The sequence below is a fragment of the Equus caballus genome, chromosome 21 (assembly GCF_041296265.1).
Source record: "Equus caballus isolate H_3958 breed thoroughbred chromosome 21, TB-T2T, whole genome shotgun sequence".
Lineage (NCBI taxonomy): Eukaryota > Metazoa > Chordata > Mammalia > Perissodactyla > Equidae > Equus > Equus caballus.
In genome coordinates this window covers 71877833-71903614 of record NC_091704.1, presented here as the reverse complement: position 1 = coordinate 71903614, position 25782 = coordinate 71877833, and the positions used below count along the sequence as shown (strand labels likewise).

At 60.9% G+C, this 25782-nt stretch overlaps 1 protein-coding gene across 1 annotated transcript; it reads left to right on the top strand.

Moving 5' to 3' along the window:
• The first annotated feature begins 3427 nt into the window (after positions 1–3427).
• SLC6A19 (solute carrier family 6 member 19) lies at positions 3428–24327 on the top strand. The gene is made up of 12 exons (XM_001499232.5): positions 3428–3747; positions 11948–12088; positions 12729–12866; positions 14336–14517; positions 14945–15055; positions 15403–15515; positions 17723–17851; positions 17980–18136; positions 19389–19593; positions 19709–19868; positions 21722–21884; positions 22088–24327. The coding sequence occupies exons 1-12, from the start codon at positions 3546–3548 to the stop codon at positions 22289–22291; spliced, it is 1905 nt and encodes a 634-aa protein (XP_001499282.1). The 5' UTR covers positions 3428–3545; the 3' UTR covers positions 22292–24327.
• Positions 24328–25782: the final 1455 nt, after the last annotated feature.

Below are 25782 nucleotides of genomic sequence, written 5' to 3'. Positions count from 1 at the left end.
ACGGGTGGGAGCGACAGGCTCAACAGCTCTTGAAGCCCATTTGGCAGCATCTTTCAACCTGGCACGTGCAGTCCGAGGAGGCAGCCGTTCTACTTGGGGCTTGGGACCTGACCCCAGAGCCCCAAGACACAGGAGCCGCCATCACAGTGGCTCCCACGGGAATGGCACAGACTGGATGCTGTCCTGCAACAGCAAGAGGGAGAGATGGACTGTGCACCCCACACTGGGGAGACCCCTCGGCATGCTGTGAGGAACAGAGCCTCAGGACCCCACAAACGTCTCCCTGCTGAGGGATCGGGACCAGGGGGTGCAGACCGCCTGTGGGCCTCACAGTCTCGTGGGGAGGAGACGGCACAAGCACATGTGGCGCAGCGTGTGGGAAGGAAGCGAAGTGCCAGGGGGAGCTGGGAGTGGGGTGACCAGGGAGGCCGGGGGGCTCCACGCCGGGACCCGAGGTCGGGGAGGCCAGCCACATGGGCACCATGGGAGGATGGTAGTGCCTGGGAGGGAGCAGGGGCCTGTGGGTGCTGGAATGTTCTGTCTCTTGATCTGGCGATTGTTACGTGGACGTGCCCACTCTATGAAACTTCGTCAGCCTCTAAGACAATCATAAAAAGACGTGTATTCAAACACATTTGTCACAGCAATATTCATAACGGGGAAAATGAAAATGGCAGAGACGTGCCACGTCACTGAAGTATTCTGTGTAAATTGCTGTGTACCACACTGAATACTCGTGACGTCCCACATCAAGTGACCTTTGAGAGAAAGTTTAATAAAAAATTAAAATTCAATGAAAGGAAAATTCTCCGTCATAATGCTAAGTACAAATCACGCGTGGACAGTGTAACTTCAGGCGGCGAGAGTGTGAGTGCGTCTCCCACGCAGACACATTCACGAGACCGCACACGGACGAGAAAACTGTCAGCGCTCGTCTCCCGTTGCGGGTTGCAGACTCTCAGTTTTCCTTGTTGAGCATGTGTTTCTTTCGTGATAAGAGTTGTTAATGCGAGTGCGAAGGGAGAGACAGCGTGAGGATGGGGCCTTGGGCCTGTGTCAGGCTGGAGCGAGCTCTGGGGCCTTGACTGAGTCCGCCCCCAGCAGCGGCGCCCTGGTCCGTGGGCCCCAGGCCTTCCGTCTGCCACGTGCCCCTTCCAGTGTTTTCTCAGGACACAGCTGTGAGCTGGACGTTAAGCCTGTGTTTCACAGACCAGGACACTGGCCTCAGGGCCGACAGCTGTGCCGCTGGGGCTGCGGGAGTCTCCTCAGCTCCTCCGAATGTGGGTCCAAGTCCAGCTTTCCGCCACTCCCAGGCTGTTCTGCAGAAGCTCCAGAAGGAGCAGCCAGGAGGAAGCCCCGGCACACCCACGGCAAAGCCCAGGCGAGCCAGCGGGGCCCACGGGCCAGGGACCCTCCCCACACCGCAATTCAGCACCTCTGTCTCCTGTGGGCAGCTGTCCAGGATGGGACGCCTCCCCAGACTCCCCTCCTTTGGTGGCCCTTGGGGTCCAGGCAACACCTCTTCCCTGTCTCCAGACTGTGCCTCCCCCGTCCCCACCCCCGGGCCTGGGCCAGCCATGGCCTCCCTCCGCCCTTTTCCCCCCTCTGCCTGTTTCCCTGTCTCTCTCTCTCTCTATCTCTTTGTCTCTGTCTCTATCTCTCTGTCTCTCTATCTCTCTCTGTCTCTGTATTTTCTGTCTCTATCTCTCTGTGTCTATCTCTCTATCTCTCTCTCTGTGTCTCCCTGTCTCTGTCTCTCTCTCTCTCTGTCTCTTTGTCTCTCTCTCTCTTTGTCTCTCCATATCCTTATCTCTGTCTCTCTTGGTGTCTCTCTGTCTCCATCTCTTGGTCTCTGTCTCTCTGTCTCCCTGTCTCTCTGTCTTTATCTCTGTCTGCCTCTCTGTCTCTGTCTCTCTTTGTCTCTCTCTTAGTTTCTTTGTCTCTCTATCTCTCTCTGTCTCTGTCTCTCTCTGTGCTGGCCTCCCTGTGGCCTGCCCTGCCCTCCGGTCCGTCTGCCTCAGGACAGATGTCCCTAAGTGTAAACCTGACCTCTTCCTTTCAGGCTCCAGTCTCCCCAGTTTCCCTCTTGTCTGGGGGCAAAGGTTGGGCCCCTGAGCTCACTCCCTGTGAGTGACCAGCCCCGCCTTCCCTGGGTTATTCAGCGCGTGCGGTGGGGGTCCAGGGGGCAGACAGAGCCTGGCCTCCGGGACGTTACTGTCCAGCAGCACCGACCACTGATAAGATAAATAAGCCGAGAGCCAGGATGACAGAGTCTGTCCTGGGAAGGCCTGGGGATGGGAGGACGCAGACGGGGGCAGTATGTGGAGCCCAGGCGGCCAGGAGGGCTCTGTGGACAGCTGACCCCAAAGGCTCGACGGAGGCTGGGAAAAGGCCCCTCAGCAGGATAGGGGCACATGGTCACTAACCCACAGAAGGCGGCCGGCAGGCGGGATCACTGAGCTCAGGACCAGGATGAGAACCTGCACTGGGGGGCCCCCTCTGCCCTCGGTCTCCACTCAGACGTGACCCCCAGGTGGGGTTCTCTCCTTGTCCCCAGACTCAAGGTCAGGCTGGCTGCCATCTCGTGACCACCTTGGCCACCTCAGAGGCCATGTCACTCTCTGGACATGGTGCTGGTTTCCCTGGGTCTCCTTGCCTGACCCCTCTGCTCTGGGGCAGGGACACTGTCTCCCACCGCGGCCCTCATGTCCAGCTTGAGGCTGCCCTGTACACAGTGCTCGGAGGAAGGACTGAAGTCCTGCAGCCTCAGGGGAGCCTAGGAGCCAGCAGGATGATGGTTCTGAGGACAGTCCACTCCCGGAGCCCCACGGAGCCCACAGGGATGGGCGCCCTGCAGGTCGTCCTGGGTCCCGAGGGCCCAGCCTGGATGCATGCGTTTCTGAGGCAGCTCTGGATGCCCCTATGCTGGTAGGACCTTGGGGCTCTCTGAGGAGCTATTTAGAGCCCACAGCTCAGGCCTGGAGGGGCCCAGTGGCTCCGAGCTCAGTATGAACAGGGCAGGGGACTGCTCCAGGGCCTGGGGCTCCACTCACGTGAGGGACTAGGTTGGGGGTCAGTGATGCCCCAGCTGTCAGCCCACTGGCAGAGAGAGCTGGGGATAGGGGGCCCTCGGTGGCCCCCTTCTGCAAGTGGGGGCTGCACAGCCAGTGGACAGAGACTCCAGGGTCTGGGGGAGAACCAGCATCCTGCAGAGCTGGGCAGGGCCATGGGATTCCTCCTCCCGGGAGTCTGGCCCCTGGAGCACATGCGGAGGTGGGCGGGGGCGGCTCACCTGGAACATCTCGTTTGCACAGGGGGAGGGGCCGGCAGCGCTGGCTGAGCCTCAGAGGGTCGGCGGCGCCTCAGCAGATAAGGCATTAACAGTCCACGGACTCGCCCTCCAGATCTGCTGACGCTAACTCTTAGCCCAGGTGCTGGGGTGAGGTACCAAAGGTTCCCTATAAAGTGCTGGGGCTCTGGGCTGTGGCCACTCACCCTCCGGCTCCTGGCCTGCTGCAGCTTTGAGGCACCGCCCGGCGGCCACCATGGTGAGGCTCGTGCTGCCCAACCCGGGCCTGGAGGACCGGATCCTGTCCCTGGACCAGCTGGAGAGCATCGAGGAGGAGGAGGCCAGCTCCCGGCCCAAGTGGGACAACAAGGCCCAGTACATGCTCACCTGCGTGGGCTTCTGCGTGGGCCTGGGCAACGTGTGGCGTTTCCCGTACCTGTGCCAGAGCCATGGTGGAGGTAGGCCTGGGCAGCAGACAAGGGTGGAGAGCAGGGCTGAACACCACGGATGGCCCCCCTGGATCCCGGCACCCCATTCACAGAGGGGAGGAGTCTGGGGTGCCAGGGGCTGTGGGCAGGCAGGTGCACACCTGTGCCGTCCACCCCAGCAGGTGTCTGCCATCTTCATCACAGACTTGAGCCCCCATGTCCGCACGGAGGGCAGGGCCGGGCAGAGGTGGGGCTGGGCAGGAGTGGCCCGGGCGCCGACATTTGCAGTCTGCTCCTGGCCACAGGGGTTGGCGAGAGAGGCCCACTGCCCCGGCCCAGGTGTCCAAATGCCGGTGAGTCGGGCTTGGAGAGGCCGCCCACACTCCAGGACTCAGGAGCCCTGCCCTGTTCCCAGAGAACAAATAGACCCGGGCACCGGGGAGACAGAGGAACCAGCCACTCCTCCAGGTGGAGCGTGGAAAGTGCCGGCACAAGGGGCATAGGGCCAGTCCTTTGCACGTCCACCACAGGGCGCCAGGCTGAGCCCTTCCTGGGCATCAACTCATGTGCCAACCCCGCAGGCAGGCACCACATTCCCTGATGGACAGAGGACGGAGCTGGCTGGGAGCAGGTGACCCACAGAGCAACATGTGGGCGGGTCCTGGGCACACAGTGCAGAGGCGAGGGAGCCGGTCCCCCACGACACGCTGGCCTCTGTTGTCCTGCCACCTCCAGAGGCCTCCGAGGGCCTTGCCTGGAGCCCAGGGTCTCCTAGCACAGGGTCGAGGCTGCCTCCTCACCCCAGCTGCAGAGGAAAGTGCCAGAAGCTGAGCCAGCATGGGGACTGGGGACCCCGGGCTACGTTTGTAAAAGGGCAGGAGGTCTGGGGTGGGGCTGTGCTCGCTCAGAGACAGGCTCTACAAGTAGCTGGCTGGATGCTCTGGAGCCGCTCCTGGCAGACGGTTCCGTGGCTTTTAGGGGACATTCGCACTGTTGTGATGCTAGTTAGGAGGCGTCGTTTCCTGTCTAACTCTGAAGACCTGCAGGCTGTCACCCTGGCTTTCTGACCTAAAGCGTCCCCAGGAACAGCAGACGTGGTCATCCCGGGTCAACCTGTGACCCTGCACCGACACGGACTGGAGATTGTCTGGAAGCCTGTGTCTTACACGCCTCTGGTCCAGCCTGTACTTCCCAGATGCTGGCTGCCGTCTCCGTGCTGGGGGCAGAGGGTGGAGCAGGGGACCCCGGGGCCCTCGAGGTCGGGTCGCCTAGCAGTAGGGTCACTGGCAGTCCCCGAGTCCTCCCTCCCAGCTGCCCCAGCGAGGCTGACCACTCCTTCCCTCTGGAACCTCCTGGTCATGTCCCCCCAGGGCCGTCCAGGGGGAGGGGCCCAGCATCGCTCTGCAGCCCGGGCAGCGCCGGCTTGGTTCTCAGGGGGAGCTAGCACACCAGGACTTCCTCCTCACCCGGTGGAAGGAGCCAGAGGGAGAGGGAGGAGAGGCCACCACGCACACTGCGCTGGGCCCTGGTGGGGTGCAGGAGCCCTGGGCCTCGTGGGACGGACCTTCTTGGGTCCCCTGAGGAGAGAGGGATTGGAAGGACCAGAGCTGGGGAAGAAGCCAGGAACATGCTGAAGGGACTTTAAAGTCTTCAACGCCCCTGAGCAGAGCAACGATGGAGACCGAAAATTCCACGAGCTGCGGGGCCCTTTGACGGAGAAGGATCCACCCACGGGAAACGGGGTTCCCGGGGTGCAGCCGCACACTCGCCGTGAAGTCGAAGGGGCAGCATGGGAATGTTGCCTCCAGACACTGAGGACAGACTGTCCGCATCACCCCAGGAAGTGGGAGCCGACCCTGGGTCCCGGAACAGGCAGCAAATCTCGGGGGACCCGGCTCTGTCAGCTCCAGGAGGCGAGGGGGAGGTCCAGCCCCAGACTTCCTGGGCAAGGCTGCTGTTCCCCACCTCCCCCGTGGTGGCTCGCCCTCTGTCCGGTCCAGGACGCCCATTCCTCTCCTGCCCCATGCCCCGCTACCTGCACCCACCCAGAGAGCCCCCCACGGTCCCCCGCCCCGGCCTGCCCTGGGGCCAGGAGCTGAGCATCTTGTCCTCCAAGCCCAGGAGACAATCAACGAGGACGGTGACAGGCGGCCAGTGACTGGTGACCCCTCACAGGGACGTCCCCTCCCTGAGCCTCAGCTGTGGGGGAGGGGAGCGGTTGTGTCGCTTGAAGGGAAAGTGACAGTCTGAGGACCCTGGGGACCAGTCCTGATTTGCTGAAAACTTAATTTGCTTCCGACTATTTCGGGGCGTTTTGGGTAGTTCGAAAAGCAAAACAAGTGATCATTTACTTTAGTTTTAACTTTATGTTATGAAAAAAAACCCCAGAAAAGTAGAGAAAATTCCAGTAAAGCCCCGTATTCCCACAACTTAGATTCAACCATCAGCAGCATGTAGCATATTGATTGTGACTGTGTGGCAGGTGGTATGCATGCCGTAGCTTTTGGTCCCGTAGGAGGCCTGACCGCTGGAGCTCTCTGAGGGCCAGCATCTCAGGGAGGAGGGGGCGGGAGACACCGCGGCCTCCCAGGCCGGTCCTTCTTGCTTTTGCTTGTTTCTGAGGTTTCGTGAATTTGCTTTCAACAAATAGCAAACATCTGTGAACCACTGAGGGACAATCCACACCTCAGGCATGTCCCCTGTCATAGCCACACCACAAAAGGACACGGGCACAGGGTTACCCGTGCCCTGACCCAGAGCGGGCCTACGGGCACAAGGCGAGGCTTGGAAGCCTGGGGGCTCAGAAGCCCCGTGGTAGGAACGGGAGCAGATGTGGGGATGGCAAGTGCCCTGGTTGCTCTGGTGTTAGGAGAAGTTCCCTGTGCTCTTCTGGGGGCCCAGGAGGTCAGGGAGGGGACTGCCAGGAGAGGAGGATGGCCTGGTGTGGCAGGGCGGTCCTGCATCGGGAATTCCGTCTTCCCTCGCCATCTCTTCTCCCAGCTCCTCCCGACCTGTCCTCTGGGCAGCGGGAAAGCCCGTGGCCACCCTCCTCACAGCCACCTGTCAGCATGGGCTTGATGTCAGGGCTTCCTCCTCTGCGAGCTGGAATACCACGGCCTTCTGTCCCTTGGCCATGGAGATGAGGCCCCTCGGAGCAAGGACTGCTCTGTCTGTCCTCCACTCTGACCGGTCCATGGTCTGGAAGGCCTCGCTTTGGTTTAGATTTCCACGCCACCCCATCTCCCCTCCCCCTGCTCCATCCACATTTCTGGGAGACGTACGTGCTCACGTGTGTGTGCACCCACAGCCCCACACCCAAGCCTTGTCATCACCCACCTGCACAGCCATCTCTGACGGTCCCATCAACCTCCGACCTGGGGTGCAAGCCAGCAGGTTGCCCCGTAGGGGGACCAGGGAAGGGGCCACACTGGCCTGATGACTTGGCCCATTTGGATGACATGGGCCCTCGTCCCCTGAGTGTGGCCTGTTAGGGCCTGGGCTTGGGCTCCAGCGGGCGGGCCTCAGGCAGGTACTCAGAGCAGGGCCCTCGCAAGTGCAGGAAGGGGCCCTCATGCCCAGGCCTCAGGGTGGTCCCTCTTCTGGGTCTTGATCTCTAGACCCTGGACAAGCTGCCCAGTTCCTAGGCCTCCTCTCTGTCCCTTCCCACCAGGAGCTGTGATCACAGGCAGCACCACGGGCTCTGGGCTGTCACGTCCCCCGGCATCAGTCTGCCTCAAGGCGACAGCCAGCCAGCCTGAAAGGGCAGAACCTGGGGAGCGAGCAGGGTGGGCCAGACCCAGGGAGGGTCTCCCTGCCTGAGCGCCAGCTCTGCGGCCTCCAGGGACTTCGCGTGGGGCGCATCTCACGTGGCTCAGGGTGGACTGTGAGCGGCGTGAGGTGTGCAGGTTAGGGAGAGCTGCTGTCTTCAGTCGGCCTCAGGGGACAGTGGGAGGCCTCGGGCCACAGCCACACCCCCACGTCCCGGGGACCTGATGGTCTGCACTGAGCGGGTCTGCATCTGCCATGTGCCCGAGAGCACGCGGGTGAACGTGCATTCTCCACACATGAGATTCTCCACGCATGTGATTCTCCACGCGCGTGCAATTCTCCATGTGTGCGATTCTCCACACGTGCGTGATTCTCCATGTGTGTCCCCACCACCCTGGCTTGTCCCATGGGCACTACCCCCAGTGCTTGGTGCCCGCCTTACCCTGTCTCACCCTCGCAGGGACAGCGCTTGTGGGAGAGCTGGGGTGCGGGTGGGGGAGCCCCGAGGAGGCAGCCCCCCAGGACCCTGCCATTCCCCTGCTGCTGTCTCCAGGCCCCCCTCCAGCCTGGTTCCAGGGGCTGCATTTCTCTGCTGGGCCCGGCTCTGTGCCTTCCGATTCAGCACATTTTCCCCTGCTTCCACCCTGTGCCAAACGCCACGTGCAAGAGACAGACTCGGAGGCTTGGACCTGCCGCCCTCGGAGCCTGCAACTCCCCTCCCCTGCCTGCCCCCTGCCCGTCCCTCTCCACTGCCTCCTCCTCCCTCCTCCTCGTTTCCCACTTTCTCAGAGAGAGAAAGATCCGCACTTCTTGCAAGGTTTTTCCACCTCCTCCGTCACGGGTGTGCACTGGTGTGCAGGAGCACGTGCCCATGGCTCCTGAGGCAGCCCAGGAGGCTCGTCTCTGGGGACCTTTGGAACTGGCCAGGTGCCCACAAGGCCTACCGGGCGGTTATGGGGCTTTCTCCCTCCTGAGACCTGCAGCCCTGCCTCCTCCATCCTTGCCTCCTTCCTCCCCCTGCATCACAGTGAGAAGCGGCCGGGTGTGAGAAAGAGAGGACCGTGTTCCCGGGGCACTTGGCCTTGCTGGAGCTTCTTGAGAGAGAGACTCCAGGAGCTAGGAACCCACTCATCTGGGAGAACGAGTCGGCGCTGCCCTCCTGCGGGGTGGGGGCAGGTGGGTCACCACTGCGCTGTGCTTTTCACCTCATTAAGTTCCCCATCCCCTGCAGCCCACGCCCTGGCTTTCCTGGAGCTCCTGACTCGCAGCCCCAGCCTCAGAAAGACCTGTCTCTGGAGCCCCAGGTTGGGGAGAGAGGCCTGCAGCCCAGCTGCTCCCTCGGGCAGTCCTGGGGTGGAGGCCTGGGAGAGGACAGCCCTTGGGGCGGAGGGGCTGCTGGGCTCCCGGGGGGCCTAGTGTCTCACTGTGAGGGCACCGCAGGGATGGACAGATGACGGAGGGAGGAGGGACAGAGGAGGCTGAGGGAGTTAACCCAACAGCACAAGTGGAGCCGGGCTGGCGGGATGGCCCTCCCGCCCTCCCCACGCCGCCTCATAGTCTCTCTCTCCCTCTGACACACATATACACTCACATACACGCGCACTTGGGCTTGCACATGCACATGGGCACACACTCACTTACACATGCACACACATTCACATATACCCAGGCATGCATATACACAAGGACACAAACACACACACACATAGGCAGGCACATACATGTGGACATGCACGTGCCCACACACTCACATACCTGCACACACACACGTGCACACACCCACATGCAGACGCACACACATTCACATACACCCATGCATGCACATACACACACTTGTGTGCGCATACACACACACTCGTGTACACACAGTGCCACCCCACTGAGGACCTCTGGCTCAGGGTCTGACACCAGCCCTGACCAGGAGCCCTGTGTGGGAGGCAGTGGTCCAGCTGGGGAGGTGTGGGGCAGGCAATGGAGTGGAAATGATGGGTTTGAGAGGTTTGGTGGAGAATGAATAGCAGGAGTGTGTCGGAAAAGGGGGAGGATCGGGGTGGTGCTGACTGTTGCCTGGGGTTCTGGGAAAATGATGGGGAGGGAGAAACGAGAGAAAGGAGCCTGAGCAGGGAGATAGGGTACTGAGTGCTGGGCGGCGGGGCTGCGCAACAGCTCTAGGCACTGGGATGTCATGTGTACCCCTTCTAGGGACAGACCCGGGGACGTCGTGGTGAGGAGATGTGGCGGATATGGGCGGCCCCCACCACTCGGCAGGTCCACAGCTGGATCTCCCCAGGCCAATAGGGATCAAGAGGTGGTTCTGGCGAGAGAGCATCCCAGTCAGTGATTATGGCTCACGGGCGTCCAGGGATCCCAGCCTGCGAGGCCCCATCAGGTTGGGACCTGAATCGGCGCTGAAGTCCTGAAGCCATAAATTCTTCCATAAATTCTGTTTTGAATTCTTATCGCCCAGTTTCAGCTACTGAGCTTCATCCTGACTGAATGGTCACGACCTTTGTCACCACGGCTGTGCTATCTCTGTAGATTGTGCTCAGGACTTGCGTGTGCCGTGTGTGCCTCAAACACTCTCAGATCTCCCGCTGGCCCCAAGTCCGGCGGGAGGGAGCAGCTGGGAGCCCCGACCTGGTGCCTCTGCTGGCCTCCCTTGCTCACCCTCCTCCTGCACTGAGGCCCGGGGGCTCGTGGAACTGCCAGAGCGGGCCTGAGGATACCGGCGGAGGGAATCATGTCGGAAGGGAGGGGATTCCACTGCCCAGCCCAGGTCACCCCACCTGGGACCGATTCGCCATGGAAGCTGGCTCCCTCGGCCCCAGGGGGCATCATTGAGTCCCTGTCCTATCATTTCTGCTTGGCAGGGGGTCACGGAGCTCCTGGTCAGCACCAGGCTGGGCCCTGGGGTCCATCAGAGAGCAGAGAGGACAGACCCTGCACCACACCTGCATCCCCTGGCAGAATGTTCTGGAGGATGCTCCTCCACGTCCCTAAGCAGAGTCCCTAAGGCTCAGATTGAAGACCCCTTGATACATAGTGTCCTGGTGACCTCTGGACCCTAGGCTCCTATGGCCTCTCCCTCCGACCTTTCTGTACCTTTGAGTGAAGGTTCCATGTGCTGTCCATGCCTTCCTGGCTGGACTTGGAGCCCCAGAGGGGGCTCACGCTGGGCCTGCTCTGCCCAGCGTGGACTCCTTTGTAACTACCCAGGCACTGTTGTGTGCCACCCTGTGGGGCAGGCATGGGCTTGTGGGGTCAGCAGACAAGCTGGCCACTGTGACAAGGGGGCACAAGGCGCCCCCATGAAACAAGTGGTGGTCTGCCGAGGTGGCCCTCTTATCCCGTGTGGCTGAGATGGGGAGTCGGTGGGTCCCTCCAAGAAGAGGGAGCCATCAGAGTGATGTGCGCTTCTTTACATGCTGCCGTGTTTGAATGCACGGATGTCCTCAGAGCTGCCTCCTGGGTGGGCGCCTGCTGACCAGAGCTCTGAGAGGAGGCCGACCCGCAGGCTCCAGCCTGAGTCCCTCTAAAGAGACAGAATCTAAAGACATCGTGAGGAAATGCAGGTGCATTCACCTACCCACACGTGGCTGCGCTCTGTGCTGGCTTTTCTTTACAAGAGGCGTCCCACGCATTAAATCTAATTTTTGTAGGAAGAGCGGGTCGTTTTTCCTTTTTAGGGTAAGCATATCTGTATCTTTTATTTATTTTAAAATAATCGCCTTTATTCGAGGGTTAACTTAACCTTCTAGTCAATTTAAATGACAAATATGAACCTTGGTTTCAACAGGACATTGTCTCCCTCCTGGTTCCCACACCATCTGGGCGACTTTTCCTGCTCCAGCCCCGGCACAGAATTACCACCCTTTCAAAACAACTCCAAATGTCATCCCATTTCAAAGTCATTTCCTAACAGCCCTGAATTAGAGCTGTCCCCTTGGGGCCCAGAGTGTGACCAACATCCTGAGATCACACTACCTCCTATTATTACAGATGTAGAGACACTAACATGGTTCTTCACAAATAGGATAAACTTGCAGGGCACCCGGGACACCTTCCTGTAAAGTGGCACACAGGGACAGGCTTCCTCGTGTGTCTGCTGTGTCAGGTCTGAAGGACACTGGACTTTGCGCAGGCGAGAACTCACATTCTCCTGCATCCAGTTGCCAAGCAGGACTTCTAGAACGTGGAATTAGCTCTGACCCCAATCCAAGGGTCTTGCTGTTACTTCGAAGCTTGGGTCCTTGATTGCTCATCTCTAGAATTTTCCACGGCAGGCGATGCTGTTTTCTGCAACGCTGATGGCTGTCATGGGCAGTGAGGTTGTCACTGCTCCTAAGTTTGTATTTGTGACAAAGTCCTGCAGACACTTTCTGCAGAAGCTGTGTCCCCAGAGGCAGCCTCTGGCCTCCTGGGCACCGTCACCTGACCACGTTGATGCCTTCTCCCCATGCAGGGGCCTTTATGATCCCCTTCCTCATCCTGCTGGTCGTGGAGGGGATGCCATTGCTGTACCTGGAGTTTGCCATTGGGCAGAGGCTGCGGAAGGGGAGCGTGGGCATCTGGAGCTCCATTCACCCGATCCTGAAGGGTGTAGGTGCGTGTCTGTACCCCTCGGTGCAACCCCCGCCTGGGCCTGGTGGCGGCAGTGAGAGCTGCTCCCTGCCGTCTGCCCGTCCATTTCCCGGAAGAGGGAGTTCCAGGGCCTGTCCCCACCCAGGCCCATGCCAACCCTTCCTTAGAGCCTCATGGGAGGGTTGGCTGCAGAGTCCAGGCCAGGGCTGATCCTGCCCACCAGGACCAGCTGGGCAGCAGAGGCCGTCCTGAGTCCCCAGGTACCCAGGATGTGGGAGGGTGTGGACACTTGGGGAGAGCAGCGTTCCCCACTCCTGCCTGGGGAGGGTCCAGGAAGCACCCAAGGGAGCCGGAGGGGGTGCTGACCACAGAGGCCGTCCTCCTGTTCTCCTGTACTCCCCTGTCCGCTCACATATAGTTGGTGAGGAGGGTCCCCTCGCAGCGACCCCTCACCCCAGCACTGACCCCTGACCCCGGCAGTGACATCTCACCCCAGCAGTGACCCCCATCTCAGCACTGACCCTTCACCTCAGCAGTGACCCCTCACCCTAGCACTGACCCCTCACCCCAGTGGTGACCTCCACCCCAGCAGTAACCCCTGACCCCAGCAGTGACCCCCATCCCAGCACTGACCCCTGACCCCAGCTCTGATGTCCCCCCAGGCATCGCGTCCATGTTCGTGTCCCTCATGGTGGGCCTCTACTACAACACCATCATTGCCTGGGTCATGTGGTACTTCTTCAACTCCTTCCAGGACCCTCTGCCGTGGAGCCAGTGCCCGCTCAACGAGAACCAGACTGGTGAGCCTGGGCGGGACTGGGGGCCAGGGCTCGGGGGTCGGGGGTCGGCTGACTCTGTGGGGCTGCCCACACTTTCGAACAGGAAGACTGATGGTCCGTGAACAGTCGCCCTCCGATTTTCTAAACTTCCCACGGTTATAGCTCAGGTTTGGCTAGAACCAGAGCAATTTAAGGCAACAGAGCAATAAAACAATCGCTGTGCAAGAGAAAGGCCCTGGAAAGCTGCCTCCAGAGGAGCCGAGGTCGCTGCAGGAGAGGAGCGGGCCCTTCCAGGGGTCCTCCCACAGCGTCCCCAGTCAGGGCAGTGGGCCCACGGCCCCGCATTACACGGAGACCCATCCCCAGCCTCACAGCGAGGACACCAGGGCTCCAGGTCACCGCCGGGGTGTGTGTGGGCCTTTCTGCAGAAGGCTGCTCCTGGAGCCATGCAGCATGCTGTGCTCATCCTCCCGTCCCTTCCCTCCTCGTCCCCCGGAGTCGGAGTCTCGACTCCACAGGCGTGTGCCAGGGCTGCCCGCCCTTCGCCATCTGGCCCTTCTGCACCCCCTGGGAAGAACGGTGGGGAGAAGACCCTCTGCCGGTGGCCCGGGGGGGACACGGGGACCTGTGCTCAGCTTGGCAGCTCTCTACACTCTGCAGCAGGACGTGCACTGCCCGTTTGGGGCTGCGGGTCCTACAAGCAGAGACTGGTCAGCGTGGTTTACTGCATGGGTCCCTGCAGAGGTGCTGGGGTCGGGCTGGCAGGATGGGCCTCGTGGGCTCAGAAGGGGACAGGCCTGAACCCAGGGCCACCCTTGCTGCACTTGGGACCGTTCAGGGCACTCTCCTAGTCTCCGGGGGTGGGGGGTCTTCCAGGACTAGACTGCTTCCCCCGAGCAGGGTCTCAGTGCAGCTCCGTGAGCCTAGAGGGGCAGCAAGGGCCCTGGGACCCACAGTGGTGAGAGCATGTAGGGCGAACAGAATCCCCTGGCGTGTACCCCGGCCAGGAGCCCCAAAGACTGGTGACCAGCGCAGCTGAGCATCTTGCCCAGGCGCTGGCTGCCGGCTACACCTTGGGGCTCCCACCTGCCTGCAGCAGGAGCAGGAGCAGGAGCAAGAGGGCAGGTGGTTGAGGCCCAGGGGTGCACATGCCACACTTCGTGCACACGTGTGTACATGGCATGTGTGGATGTGCCTATGCATGGTGTGTACATGTATGTGCATGTGAGTGTGCAGCATGCTGCACATGTTCATGTGAGTCAGTGTGGATGTGTGCGCACACATGTGTATGTGTGTGCACATGTGTGTAGCTGTGTAAGGCATGCTTGTGTGCACACCCATGTCTGTGTGCATGTGCATGCACATGGTGTGCCACGTCCCGTGTCAGAGCCCCAGGAGCACAGCATGCATTCCCTGTGGCTCTTCCCATGCTCTGTCCTCCCGTGGGTTCCCACTCTCTGTGACCACACACTGAAGCGCCCATCCCCCAGACTACGTGGAAGAGTGTGCCCGCAGCTCCCCCGTGGACTACTTCTGGTACCGGGAGACCCTCAACATCTCCACCTCCATCAACGACTCGGGCTCTGTGCAGTGGTGGATCCTGCTCTGCCTGACCTGCGCCTGGAGTGTGCTCTACGTGTGCACCATCCGTGGCATCGAGACCACCGGGAAGGTGCGGGCAGGCAGGGCTATGGGCGCTCACAGGGGCATGCCTGGGCTGGCCGCACCTGTAACCAGCTCTGAGGGTCACGGCCCCCTTGCGCCTCTGCTGCCCCTGGCACTGCCGATCGCCTAGGCTGGTGGCCTGGGGACTCGGTGCCAGCCCAGACGGCTCTCAAGCACGCACTTTAAACGCCATGTGCAGGGGTGACGCATGATGTCTGTCTAGCGGGAGGAGCTAAGTGGTCATCATTACGTAATCACAATGACAGCCACAGTTAGCATCAGAACAGCGGAAGACGGAAGTGAGGCTAGGTCCCCCTGCCCAGGAAGCTGGGGGCCGAGGGGCGCGTCGGGGAGGGGTGGAGTGGAGTCCTCCTGACCAGCCCTTTCTCCTCGCCGGCCTGCTGCCCCTCTGCCCACGTCTGCCCCGTCCGCAGGCTGTGTACATCACCTCGACGCTGCCCTATATCGTCCTGACCGTCTTCCTCATCCGGGGCCTGACGCTGAAGGGAGCCACCAACGGCATCGCCTTCCTCTTCACACCGAACGTGAGCATCCCACTGTCTGCCCTGGGTGCCAGACCCCACAGGGAGAGGCCGTGCTGGGGGGTGGGCCTCCCCTGGGGCCGACGTGCGTGCTGTCCCTGCGAGGGGCTGTGCGTCGGCCTGACCATGGCTCTGGGAGGACGGACAGAGGGCAGCTACTGCGCGGGAGGAATCGGCTGCCCCCGCCAGGGGTCGTCGTCCATCCTGAACCATGCCCCCTGCCCTGTGGCCTCTGCTGTCAGCGGGTGGGCGCCTCGGCTGGGGGGCTCACGCCTCTCCTGAGGACCACCCCTCCTCGTTTCCTGGGCCCTATCCTGTGGCCCCAGCTGAGCATCTCTGTTTGGCTGCAGGTCGAGGAGCTGGCCAAACCGACCACCTGGCTGGACGCAGGGACCCAGGTCTTCTTCTCCTTCTCGCTGGCCTTTGGGGGCCTCATCTCCTTCTCCAGCTACAACTCTGTCCAGTGAGTGTGGATGGGAGGGTCCCGCGGCACAGATGGAAAGAGCGCAAGGTGGGAAGGGCAAGGCGTGGCTGGCTGCATCTTCGCTGTCCCCGTGGTCCGCTTCTGTCCGGGCTGTGGGGGACGGTGACGGGAGAGGTGGGGAGGAGCTGTGGGGGCTTGCGCAAGCTGGGTACCATGAGCGAGGCCCATTTATGACCCGGCCTCCCTTTGGCCTCAGCCCTAGCGACAGGGTGTCCTGGTGCTCTCCCCTCGGTCCCCCACAGCCCTCCCCTGGTCACCCCTCAGCATCCAGGACCCAAACCTCAAGGGCCCCCAAGGGCGTCCAAAGGAACGCCGTTGGTGTCAGTCCACCTCCACAAGCATTAATGGAGCACCCACTGCGTGCCCCCTGGTGCGCTGGGACCCTTCCTCCTGGGGTCTGCGGTCTGCAGAGAGGTGGACATGCTAGATGAGCACCTATGGGGTCATAGGAGATAGGAGACAGAGAAAGAAAGTGCGGAGCAGGACGAGGGTCCTGGAGGAGCCTGGGGCCAGGTGGGCCTCACCAGGCCGGAGCGGGCTGGGGGTGGAGAAGGTGCTGTGTGAGCAAAGACTCAGGCAGGAGCGGGGAGTGAAGATGCCCTGCTGGCCGTGGGGGTGGGTCAGGAGAGGGTGGGGCTGGCAGGGCCCTGGCGAGGTCCTGGGGTGGCTTCCCAGTGGATCGGGCAGGACGGAGCTGAGGGCGAATTTTGTACCGGCTTCCCGCAGATACTTCCCGTGCTGTACAACTCACCCATTTAAAGTGCACGGTCCAGTGGGCATTAGGATATTTGCAGAGTTGTGCAACTACCACCGCTAATTCCAGAACATTCTCATCACCCCGAACGAGACCCCAGACCCATCAGTAGCCACTCCCCATCCCCCAGCCCCCTGGCCCCAGCAACACTCATCTGCTCCCTCCCTTTATGGATTTGTCTCTTTGGGATGCATCACAGAGCGGGGACCCTGCAGGATTTGTCCTTCTGTATCTGAGCACAGCGTCCTCAAGGCTCACCCATGTCATAGCAGGTGTCAGTGCTTGCTCCTCCTATGGCTGAACACTGGTCACTGTGTGGATGGACCACATTGTGTTCACCCATCCACCTGTCAGTGGACACTCAGGTTGTCTCCACTTTTGGCTGTTGTGAAAACTCTGCTGTGAACATCTGTGCGCACACTTTTGTGCAGACATGTGTTTTCATTTCTCTTGGGTCCACCTAGGAATGGGTCATGTGCTGGCTCTAGGTTTGAACATTGGAGGAGCTGATTCTGAGGCGGCGGCCCCATTTCACGGGCCCACCAGCCACCTAGCAGGGCACCTTCACCAACACTTGCTATCATCTGGCTCTTTGATTCCAGCCACCCTGGTGGTATCTCACTGTGGTTTCACTTGCATTTCCCGAGGGCTAAGCATCGAGGCTTTGGATGGAAGCATCTGGAAAGATAGTGTTAGCATCAACAGAGGGTGGAGGGTGGGGAGACTGTGGGGTTGAGTTGGGAAGGTCAGGGGCTGGGTTCTGGGCGTGTAGAGCTGAGGATGGCTTTAGGTGTTCAGGTGGAGATCGGGGATCCTCAACCAGGAGGAAGTGGGACCCCCAGGGAGGGCCAGGGGAAGGCAGGAGGAGGTTGGGGGGGAAGAGCATGTGGGGGGGGTGGGGGAGGAGGTACAGGTGGGGCAGGGGGCCTGGCCCAAGCCGATTCCTCGAGGCCTTTGTGGCTGGTGGAGTGCAAGGCCCGGGGGGCAATCCTGACAGCGTGAGGCTGAGTGCTCACCGCCCAGGCCCAGAACAGCTCTGGCCAAGCAGGAACTTGAACACAGGGGTCTCCAGCTCCAGCTTTGGGGGTTAAAGTCTGCTCAAGGGGTCCTCAGTGCTTTTGGGGGTGTCAGGGGCCACCAGGTTCATAGGGGTGGCATCATGAAGTGTCAGAACAGCAAGAGCGAGGGGCCAGCAACTGTAGGTGTGGGGCTTGGGGACAGGCCCCCTGCCACCCTGTGCTCGCGGCCCGCAGGGTCACAGGAGAACGGCGGGCTGCATGCTGCCCCTGGCATAGCTGCAGGTGGGCCTCTCAGGCTCGCTCCCTGATGGAGCTCTGCGCCGTCCTCAGCCCCGCTGTGTGCCCGCGCGGGTCGCGCTGGGTGCACATTCGTCCCTGGGCCTGCTGTGACCAGACGCCACTCTCGTCCACAGCAACAATTGCGAGAAGGACTCGGTGATCGTGTCCATCATCAATGGCTTCACGTCCGTGTTCGCAGCCACGGTGATCTACTCCGTCATCGGTTTCCGCGCCACCGAGCGCTACGATGAGTGCTTCAGCACGTAAGTGGCCAGCTCGCGCTCCCGCGGCCACTGTGCCAGCCCGTCCTGGGGGTTGTGCGCCCTGCCTCCAAAGAGCCCACCGGGCCTGCACCCACCCAGAGCCAGAGCCAGCCTTGCGCTCTTTACAGGAATATCCTGACGCTCATCAACGCGTTCGATCTGCCCGAAGGCAACGTGACGCAGGAGAACTTTGAGGAGATGCAGCGATGGTGCAACGCCACTGACCCCGCGGCCTACGCCAAGCTGAGTTTCCAGACCTGCGACTTGAACTCCTTCCTCTCCCAGGTCAGTCCCTCTGGGGCAGCCCTCTCCCATTCGGGAGCCGCGAGACGGGAGCGAAGGACCCTTGGGCAAACACCAAGCTTCCCCTGGAGCTGAGTTCCCACTGAGCTTCCCTGCCCCCATGAGGCCCCGCCTCCAGCCCTCCTGCCCTGCCAGGGGCGCTGGGAACTCACTGCATGCTCTAAGTTGCACAAGGGTCTTGTCCTCTGACGGGATCCCTGGGATGTCCCACATCAGATCCTGGAGCCGATTCCCTGCAGGAGCCTCTGGGCCCCCACGGCTCTGACTTAGTCCCTCAGCCCCCTAAGCACAGATTTCTCTCTGGAGGTTCTACCACTGGGAGCACTGACCCCGGGAGGGAGGAGCCGGTGCCAGAAGGCTTGCTGACCCTCGTGGGGCCGGATGCAGCGGCACAGGGTCAGCCCAGCGGTGCAGAGCTTCATGCTTACTCACCGCGAGCCTGTGCGCGCACACAGCCTGCCTCGTGGTCTGCTCTAGCCTGGTGGACAGGCCACACGACCAGGGTATCTGTTTAGGGGCCTCACTCAAGCCCCGTTGACATCACTCATCACTCTGAACCTGGGCAGTGCAGGGTGCATCCCAGGAAGTGTGCAGGGTAGGGGCTGCCCTATCAGCGAGCAGACGGTGGTCCTTGCACCTCTGGTGCGTGTATCTGCTTGGGCACTTGGGGCCCTGACCGCTGCCGGACAGTGTGATCCCCTTCCTGGTTGCAAAACATAGTCCAGCTTTAATAGTACACTTGGGCTTAAAGACGGGATGTGGTATTCATACAATGGTTCAGATCAGCCCGACGGTTGCACAGTGCGGGCTCGGGGGGGAGAGCTGTCCAGTGCTGTGCGCAATCAGTGATTGACAGGGAAGCAGAGGGATGTGAGCAGGCCACCAGCGGGACCCTCAGGGAGCACGCTTGGGGGGCCCGGGAGCATGTGCCAGGGGTGACACACCTGCCCACCTGCAGGGCCCTCAGGGAGCACGCCTGGGGGGCCCGGGAGCATGTGCCAGGGGTGACACACCTGCCCACCTGCAGGGCCCTCAGGGAGCACGCCTGGGGGGCCTGGGAGCATGTGCCAGGGGTGACACACCTGCCCACCTGCAGGGCCCTCAGGGAGCACGCCTGGGGGGCCCGGGAGCATGTGCCAGGGGTGACACACCTGCCCACCTGCAGGGCCCTCAGGGAGCACGCCTGGGGGGCCCGGGAGCATGTGCCAGGGGTGACACACCTGCCCACCTGCAGGGCGTGGAGGGCACCGGGCTGGCCTTCATTGTCTTCACCGAGGCCATCACCAAGATGCCGGTGTCCCCGCTGTGGTCTGTGCTCTTCTTCATCATGCTCTTCTGCCTGGGCCTGTCGTCCATGTTCGGGAACGTAGAAGGTGTGGTCGTGCCCCTGCAGGACCTCAAGGTCATCCCCAAAAAGTGGCCCAAGGAGCTGGTCACAGGTACTTGGGGCCGGGCCGTGCTAGCAGAGCAGTGAGGACGGCCTTCGGGGGTCACAGCCATGCGGCAGACATGGAACCTCTGGCCACAGCCGCTCTGTGCCCTGTCCGCCCACAGGCCTCCTCTGCTTGGGGTCCTATCTCATCACCTTTGTCTTCACGCTGAACTCGGGCCAGTACTGGCTCTCCCTGATGGACAACTACGCTGGCTCCATCCCCCTGCTCATCGTGGCCTTCTGTGAGATGTTCTCCGTGGTCTACGTGTACGGTGTGGACAGGTAGGAGGGACGGGGTGTCTCACAGTCAGAGGACGTCCCCACGGTGGGGTGAGCAGCACAGTGTTCAGGGCAAGTTGGGAGACGGGCACCCGCGACACGGGACCACGTGCATGTCCCTTGGTGGGGGCTGTGTAGCAGCAAAGGGCCTGGTACCTAGGAGGGTGGTGGGAGATGACATGGATCCCGGATGGAAGCCCGTCCAGAGCAATCCAAACCACACCCCCTCCAGCTCCCAGATGCTCCCAGACTGACGTACAAAGATGAACTCTGACAGCAGAGGGAGGAGCCTCTGCACAGTCCTGGGACGGAGGGGACAGCACCCACGAAGGAAACAGGAAGGAAACACAGACACCTCTGATCTGATCTTGTGATTAAAAAGTGTTATAACCAGAGTATCACAAGCAACGTCAAAAAGCAAATAGGAAGCCAGGAAAACAGCTGCATTGCAGAGACAAGCAGGGTTAAGCCTCATACGCCGTGGGGCCAAGGAGGCTGTGAACAGATGCACCAAGAAATGCAGAAGGACGTCTGCGTCCCAGTCGGCTGGAAGCTGCCCCTGGGAGCTGGTGCAGGCGGAGAGGCAGGGCTGGTTGTGGAGGGGGCAGGGGCCTTAGTGTGGGTGACGGGTTCCTGGTGGGACCCCACTGGGCGCCTGCCCAGGGGGAGGGAGCTGAGTGTTTTACTCCAACTCAGGGTCCACGGCCAGAGGTGCTGCCATGCCAGGTGCTCTGGGCCTTTCTTGGGGGAGAGAGCGCCTCCCCAGACAGACAGAGCCTCAGGCAAAGAAAGGTGGCCGTCCGTTGGCCAAAATTCAGGGCCTCCCGCCGTCTCCGTAGACGGTGGGATCCAGAAAACATGCCTGTGTTCTTGGCCGGGGCTGGAGTCGCCACAGCCTCAGCTGCCGATGACGACATTAAACGTGTACCAGCTCTTCCAGGGGCCCCTGCTTTGGGATGCCTGCTATGCATCACCAAGAGCACGCGTGTGTGGGGACACGTGTGCAGGGTGTTTATTTAGGCAGCACATGCGAACCAGCCCAGGCAGCAGGCATGTGCAGACCCATTCAGTGTGACATCAGTAGATACTGGGGAAGAATGTTCAGCCGGAAACGCGTGTGTGGCTGCCTGCCATGCTGCTGGCTGTGGAGCAGGCATGTTCACGTGAACGGCCCAAGGACAGTTTTGGACGCTGGCCTGGGGGACGGTGCGGCCTGCCTCAAGGAGGAATGGCCCCGAGCAGGGGGACTTGGCACCGTGCTCCTGGGGTCTGCCCGTACAAGGCCTGGGATGGTGCTTTCCAGAAGTGTCCTCTGGTTCACCGGTGTCCTGGTCAGCTCCCGTTTACATTCTGCCCACTCCACTCAGACTTCCACAGACTCATTTGTGCAGACGAGAGTTGGGCACAGGATGGGTGGGAGATGGCGGGGCTGTCCAGGCTCAGGCCGCTGCCCTGCCAAGAAGGCTGGGGGGAGCGGCCTGGATGGGCTCCCTCCTCTGTTCCTGCAGAAGTAGTGACCCCGACGTTGTGTAAGTGTCCCCCAAGGGCACGTGGGGGAGATGAGGCCTCGGACGAGAGTCTACTAGTCAGAGCGCTGGGCAGGCCCCGAGGACGGCAGAGGTCTCCCAAGGCCCCCAGGGACGGCTTCTGCCGTGCTGACGGGCGTCGTCTCAGGGAGGCGCATCTCTGCTGGAAGCATGGCTGGAAGTGTGACGAGGGAAAGGCCAGGGTGCGGCGTCACAGGACGGCGGCCATTCGTCTGACATAGGAGGCTGCCCTGCCCTCTGCCTTGACGGGATTCGAGGCCCGGCGATGTCCTGCGGGTGACGGCCCCCTTCTGGCCTCTGCCCCTCCAGGTTCAACAGGGACATCGAGTTCATGGTCGGCCACAAGCCCAACATCTTCTGGCAAGTCATGTGGAGACTGGTCAGCCCGCTGATCATGCTGGTCATCTTCCTGGCCTTCTTCGTGGTCGAGGTCACCAAGGAGCTGACATACAGCGTCTGGGACCCTGCCTATGTGAGTGGACAGGGGCCGCCAGGGAGGGGAGTCAGGGCTCACATCCTGGGAGGAGGCGGGCGTGGGGGCGGGGCCTTGGTCTCCCTCCCCTCCCCCACGAGGCCAGGAGGTGAGACTCAGTGGGGTCAGAAGACGTTTGCCCCTGAAGGAGACCCTGCTGGCTGCCTTTGTGTCTGCTCACCCTGTGCTCCCTCTGTCCCCAGGAGGAATTTCCCAATTCCCGGAGGACCTCGTACCCGGGCTGGGTGTACGTCGTGGTTGTCATCGTGGCCGGTGTGCCCTGCCTCTCCATCCCCGGCTTTGCCATCTACAAGCTCATCAGGAACTACTGCCAGAGGCCAGGGGACCACCAGGGGCTGGTCAGCGCGCCGTCCACGGCCTCCGTGAACGGGGACCTGAAGTGCTGAGTGGCCCCTCCCACAGCATGTGGCGCCTGGTATCTGAGGAGGGGCTGGGTGTACTTGTGTGTGTATATGTGTGTTCACATGTGAGTGTGTACATGTGTGAGTGTGTGCGCATATGTGACACACGTATGTATGCTGTATGGGTGTGTGCATGTGTGTATGCACAGGTGAGTCTGTGCCTATATGTTTGCGTACATGAGTGAGTATGTATACATGTGTGGGCACGTATAAATATGCACACGCGAGTATATGTATGTGTGAGTGCATGCATGCTGTGTGAATGTGCACGTGTGAGTGTATATGTGTATACATGTACATGTGTGCAAACGCATGTTTGCATGTGTGTGCATATGCATGAGTGTGTATATGTGTTTGAATGTGTGAAGTGTATGTGCATACACATGTGAGTATGTGTATATATCCCTGTGAGTATACATGAGCATGTATATATGCATGCCATGGGCATGAGAGTACGTACATGTGTGAGAGTGTGTATTGCGTTGTGCACATGTGTGTTTGTGTGTATGTGTACACACAGCTATGTGCATGTGTGCAAGTGTGTATGTGTGTGCGTGCAGGGGCATGTGTTTGTGTATACATATGCACGTTGCCTGCAGCACACACACCTGCCACGTGGGGCCCAGCTGCCCTGTCGCTTGCCCTCGGCATGGATGTGGTGGGGAACAGACTCTGCTCGGTCCTGCCACGCCCTGCCCATGCTCTGAGGGAGATCCAAGGCCGCAGGGTGGGGAGGCCACGCCTGCTGCGCTCACCCCGTGGGAGACAGGGGTGCGTTGCTGCCTCGGCTGCTTGGAGAGAGTCATTGTCCACCACCCCTTCCCCTTGCTGGGAACTCCCACGGTGAAGTGGGGGTGCCTCTACACCGTGCCCAGGCACACCCTCCTCAAACCTGTCTGGATGAGGCCGCGGCCCCCGGGCCAGTGAGTTGGAGGAAATTGGCCGGATCCTCCCAGGTCCTGCGGGTCTGCCAGCCCCTGAAGAGTTTCCGAGCCTTGGCAAGATTCCGGCTTGAAGAATGCTCGCTCGTTTAATCATTGCTTCTGGCTGCCACAGATAGATGAGCAGTTAAACAAAACCCAACTTGGCGTAATTTAAGGAAGAAACACCCTTTGCGCCTTCTTAAAAGGAATTAGCTGAACTTTTAGCCAGATGTTGGAAAAGACGAGTTATACGCTAACTCGGCCTCGGCCACCGAGCCTGAGGACGGTCCACGTGTCCTGAGCAACGTCAGGGACTGTGAAGCCCCCGGAAGACCATCCACATGGGGACACTCCCTGGAGGCGGCCTCGGTGCTTCCCTCCGGGCGTGGGAAGTGACAGCCCACCTCAGCCAAAGTGACCTGCCACTTGGGGTGTTTGTTCCAACAGACTAGTCACCTCCACTTTCCACGGAAAATTCTGGAAGGTTGAGTTAAACTGGACTTTCTGAGAATTCTCTGGGCAGGGATGGGAGACCCAGTGGAGGGTGGGCCCCGGTGCCCTGCTCCTCCCCCTGGGAGGCGTCCTGGTGCACTCCACCCTGCTCAGGGCCTCCTGTCCAGCAGTGACCACAGACCTCAGCCCCAAGGTCCCAGCCCAGCACCTCCGAACACCTCGGCACATCAAGTCCTTTATGCACTGGTCACCTGGACGCCATGATCTACAAACTCCACAGGCAGAGCAGGTGGCTGCCCAGGACCCTCCATCCAGGGCCATGACGGCATGCACCTGCCAGGAAGCCCAAGGCCCCATGCCGCCCTGCCCACCCCTCCCCCGGTGCCGATGGTTTCCTCAGGACTTCACCCCTCCTCCCCACAAAGCTTTCTGATCTCCGACTGGGAAACATCTGTCAGTGCCCGTCGATACGGATGCCTGGGAGCAGAGGCTCTTGGGCTGACCGGGTGGGGCTGATCCAGGCATTTATGTCACCTGAGTCCTGCCCTGTTTTACAGACTTGGTGTTTTTGCAAATTGTCAGAAATGCCAGTTTTGTGGGCATAACGTGTGTCTGTCTCAGTAAATCACTCTATTTCATATTCTCGGCCTGAGTGTTGTTTCTGAATGCAGAGGGATGAGCCTATGGTGATGCCCATTTCACAAACAGACGGCGTGGGACTGCTGTTCTGGTTTCTGGAGATTTTCTCTGAAGGCGCCGCGAGGCTGTGTCCGCAGAGCCCAGGATGTGGCGGGGGGCCCCTTCCACTGCCCGGGGTGCCCCGTTAAGCGCAGGCAGGGGTGGCCCTTGGCCTCAGGATGGGCAGGCTGCTGGTGAGGTCAGCAGGGTTGGGTGGCAAGAAAGGGAGTCGGAAGGATGGTGGGAAACACCTGTGCGGGCACCTGGGGGCTAGGCCACGCCTCCCTCTCCTCCCCTCACCTCCCCTTTCCTTAAAAGTACCCCCAACCTCACCACGCCCACTCCTCCCCACCCCTCCCCCGTCATGCCAGGTGTCACCAGGGGTGGCCGTGGGTGCTGGGGGTGGGGGGAGCTCCTCCCAATCCTGTCCCCACTCCTGGGAGCTCCTTTGCAGTGCAGGCCCCCCGACTCCCTCCGAGCTCCCATCCGTGGCACGTGGCGGGCTTACACTGGGAGCGGATTCCTGGGCAGCAGGGTGGGGTCCCGGGCCGGATCGGCCGGGCGCCGACAGAGGCAGAGGTGAGGGTGGGGCTTCTGGAGCTCACTCGATGTCTTCAGAAGAGGAACATTTGGAACCAGACGGAAAGTCCACCCTTGGACAGTCTGAGAAGCTTGGAAATCTCTGAAAAATAAATGTGGCTTAAAAATAAACACGGCACAACAAGCAGCCTGCAATCCTGCCCTGGGGTTTATCCTATGTCCACGCAAAAACCCATGTGCAGACGTGGTCACAGCGTATTCCTGACGGCCCCCACTGGACAGGAGCCAGGCCCCTTCTGTGACTGTGAACGTGGACGGCAGCCGGCTCAGCCACAGCCGACCCAGCATTAGAGGTTCAGAGAAAGAGGCTGAGCCAAGGAAGCTGATCCCAAGGGCCCCCTGTGTGATTCCGTTCATGTGACGTTCTTGACATTTATATGATAAAACTAGGGCGAAGGAGAGCAGATCGGATGTTGCTGGGGGCGGGGGGGGGGGTTAGGGTCGGGGTAGGAGGTGGGTGTGGTTCTAAAAGGGGCAGGAGCGACCCTCCAGTGGCAGACGTGTCCTGAATGACTGTCGGCCTCAACACTGGGTGTGACACTGACAAGATATGTGAAGATGTCGCCACGGGGGAAGCTGGGCGCACAGGTTCTCTGCACTGCGTCCTGTAGTGACGTGTGAGTCCGCAATTATCTCACAATCAAAAGGTTAGTTAAAAAGTAAATATTTTTATAGAACAACACCGCAGTCTCGGGAGTCCTTGAGCATCCCCGACGGGGAACGGGAGGCCGCCAAGGAAAACGGCTCTAGCGCTGGTGGTGGCCCAGCCCACAGGCTGCCTGCATCGGGTGTGGAACGTGGGGCGGAGGCCAGGGGTCAGGG